The sequence below is a fragment of the Sinocyclocheilus grahami genome, unplaced genomic scaffold, assembly GCF_001515645.1.
Source record: "Sinocyclocheilus grahami isolate Dianchi unplaced genomic scaffold, SAMN03320097.WGS_v1.1 scaffold3893.1, whole genome shotgun sequence".
In the NCBI taxonomy this organism is placed as follows: Eukaryota; Metazoa; Chordata; class Actinopteri; order Cypriniformes; family Cyprinidae; genus Sinocyclocheilus; species Sinocyclocheilus grahami.
Genome location: NW_015508931.1, coordinates 13,810 through 16,065, shown reverse-complemented (window position 1 = coordinate 16,065; position 2,256 = coordinate 13,810). Strand labels below are relative to the sequence as shown.

The window sequence follows — 2,256 nt, the reverse complement described above, 5'->3', positions numbered from 1 at the left end:
CTTCAACCCAAATATTCAGATGTGTCCAGCGCATTTTATGGAGGTTTCCTGAACCTGCAGAGTAGCCTACAATGCGTCTTTGCACAAAGGCTGTTTCTATAAAGTGGGGCATTTCCAACTTTGCAAGGACAGTCTGGCACTTCTGACTCGCAGTCTGTAAGTACGTTTTCATATTTAAAGAATTTTCCACCGATGATTCAAACGCAAATTTTGAGCAGTGTAGAGTAGCGCTTGTTTGTCTTTCTCCGATCACAAATGCAGACATGGTTTTATGGTTTATGCGGCGCGATACGCAACGCAACGTGTAAAAAGTCATTATAATCCGTAATTATGTCCCCACTGAATGCAACAAATGCCTCGTTTATAATGGGTTTTATTGGTTTTGTCTCGTCGCTCTGGGATACGGCCTGACAATATGGTAAGGGGCGTAACATTTCCGTCACACACTTGAGGTATTCGGCCAATCATAACACAACTCGCTTTTCAGACCGATGAGCTTTGTAAAAATCGGCATGTTTCAGAAAGGCGGGGCATAGAGGTGCAACAATAATGTACAGTATGTGGAAAATAATGTGTTTTTTTTACCTTAAACCGCATAAACACATTGCATTACACCAAATACACAACATAATGTTCTTTTTAGCAATGTCATATGACATCTTTACATAATCAGTTGTGTTTTAGATGCTCACCTAATAAACGAGGCTGTAGAACCGCATCTGACAGGAGGTTCACTACAGTATCCAGACCCTTAACTTCCGCTGAAACCGCATACATTGTTGTGTCCCTGTATATGACAGAAATAAATAAAACATGCTAAATAAGAGGTAAACAGAAGAGAACACAACTATTTGAAGAAAACATTTTTAAAAAGTGTCAGACCTGGATGTTTGGCAGTCACATATGCCTCCATGTTTCTCAAGTGTTAGGAGAATTTCATCTTTACTTCCAAACTGGGCTGTAGACTTAAATTGAAGTGTGAATCAGACTGAGTTCGGTTTTGTGCATTTAAATCAGAAGAACAGTGTCAAAGCAATTTAGTATATAAACAATTCATGCCATACAACAAATAAACAAATACTAACTTACAGAAAAGGAAAGCTTTTCCAAAAAGTGTGCAATTCCACTGGGATATTTTGCTTCATGACGCGAGCCTGAGTTTACTAAAACTAAAAACAAGCAGGTGAGACACAACCCTCAGTATCTGGCTCAGCTCATTTGAATCACGCGACACTTCACATTGAACTTACTTCCAACTGTACAGAATTGACCAAATTTATTCTGAGATGCAACTTTGAGTCCGTTTTCTAAGGTGGTGATTTTAGTCTCGTGTTTCTCGTGGCCGTCCACGGAGGCAAAGACAGGTTTGGGAATCCCGGGTAACGGTGTGGACAGGGACACATTGGGATACGCGCTGCCGCTGCTGTACTGCCTACATACCGCGATGCCATACCTGCAACAGTCATACACCGACAGCACTCACTGCTTCTACAGGTCATCTCTCAGCATTAAACACGCATGACAACACTGTTAAATCATGAGCAATATGATACTAACAACAACATCCACACTGGCATTTGCAATAGTTGCTGTCAATACAGTTTAATTAAGTTACCGGGGAAGCACACGATATTTTGAAGTTTGTCACTGTACACTATTGCTATAACAAACGATTTTATGAAGTAGAGAGACAATCTAAAATATATTATTTTATAAAGTCAAACCAAACATGAGGCTACGGCTCTACAAATGTGACGCACGTCTATCCAGTACGTAAATATTAGGACATTAGCTCAAACCTCTGCGCTCGGCTCCAGCCCCTTAATCTTGACATGTGAGCAGCCATCTTGGATTTTGACCAGGAACGTTGCCCGGAAATGGTTATTAAACACTTCCTACTCTAGTCATGTTGCTATGATCCTAAAGACAAATGTAAAAGGAAAAACTCTATGAATAGACGGCGTATGTAAATAGCGAGGATAGATTTAGAAACAAACTGTATTTACATTGTTACTGTGGGGGAAAATATAAAATAAACCGGTATTTACACAGTATAAACTTATTAATATTATGATGCCTACATTAAAGTAGTTTTCACAGTCCAGTTGCACAAACGTTTCTCTCTAGAAAAAGTTTTAAAATAAACAAACAAATAGCAGGACAGGTTGTCACATATGCCCTATTTGTTGTAATTTTCTACGATTAAAAAGGCATTAAAGGGGTCATATGATGCGATTTCAAGCTTTCCTTTCTCTT

At 39.2% G+C, this 2,256-nt stretch overlaps 1 protein-coding gene across 1 annotated transcript in view; it reads right to left on the bottom strand.

Moving 5' to 3' along the window:
* Positions 1-1,861, bottom strand: part of LOC107576535 (mitochondrial-processing peptidase subunit alpha-like) — a gene marked incomplete at its 3' end in the record, with an annotated part of 3,609 nt that extends 1,748 nt beyond the window's left edge. The window contains exons 1-5 of the mRNA XM_016262701.1: positions 1,800-1,861; positions 1,251-1,453; positions 1,090-1,169; positions 883-965; positions 693-787 (exon numbers count right to left, since the gene is read on the bottom strand). Of these exons, the coding sequence (XP_016118187.1) occupies positions 693-787; positions 883-965; positions 1,090-1,169; positions 1,251-1,453; positions 1,800-1,846 (508 nt within the window). The remainder of the gene's footprint in view (positions 1-692; positions 788-882; positions 966-1,089; positions 1,170-1,250; positions 1,454-1,799) is intronic.
* Between the last annotated feature and the right edge of the window lie 395 nt (positions 1,862-2,256).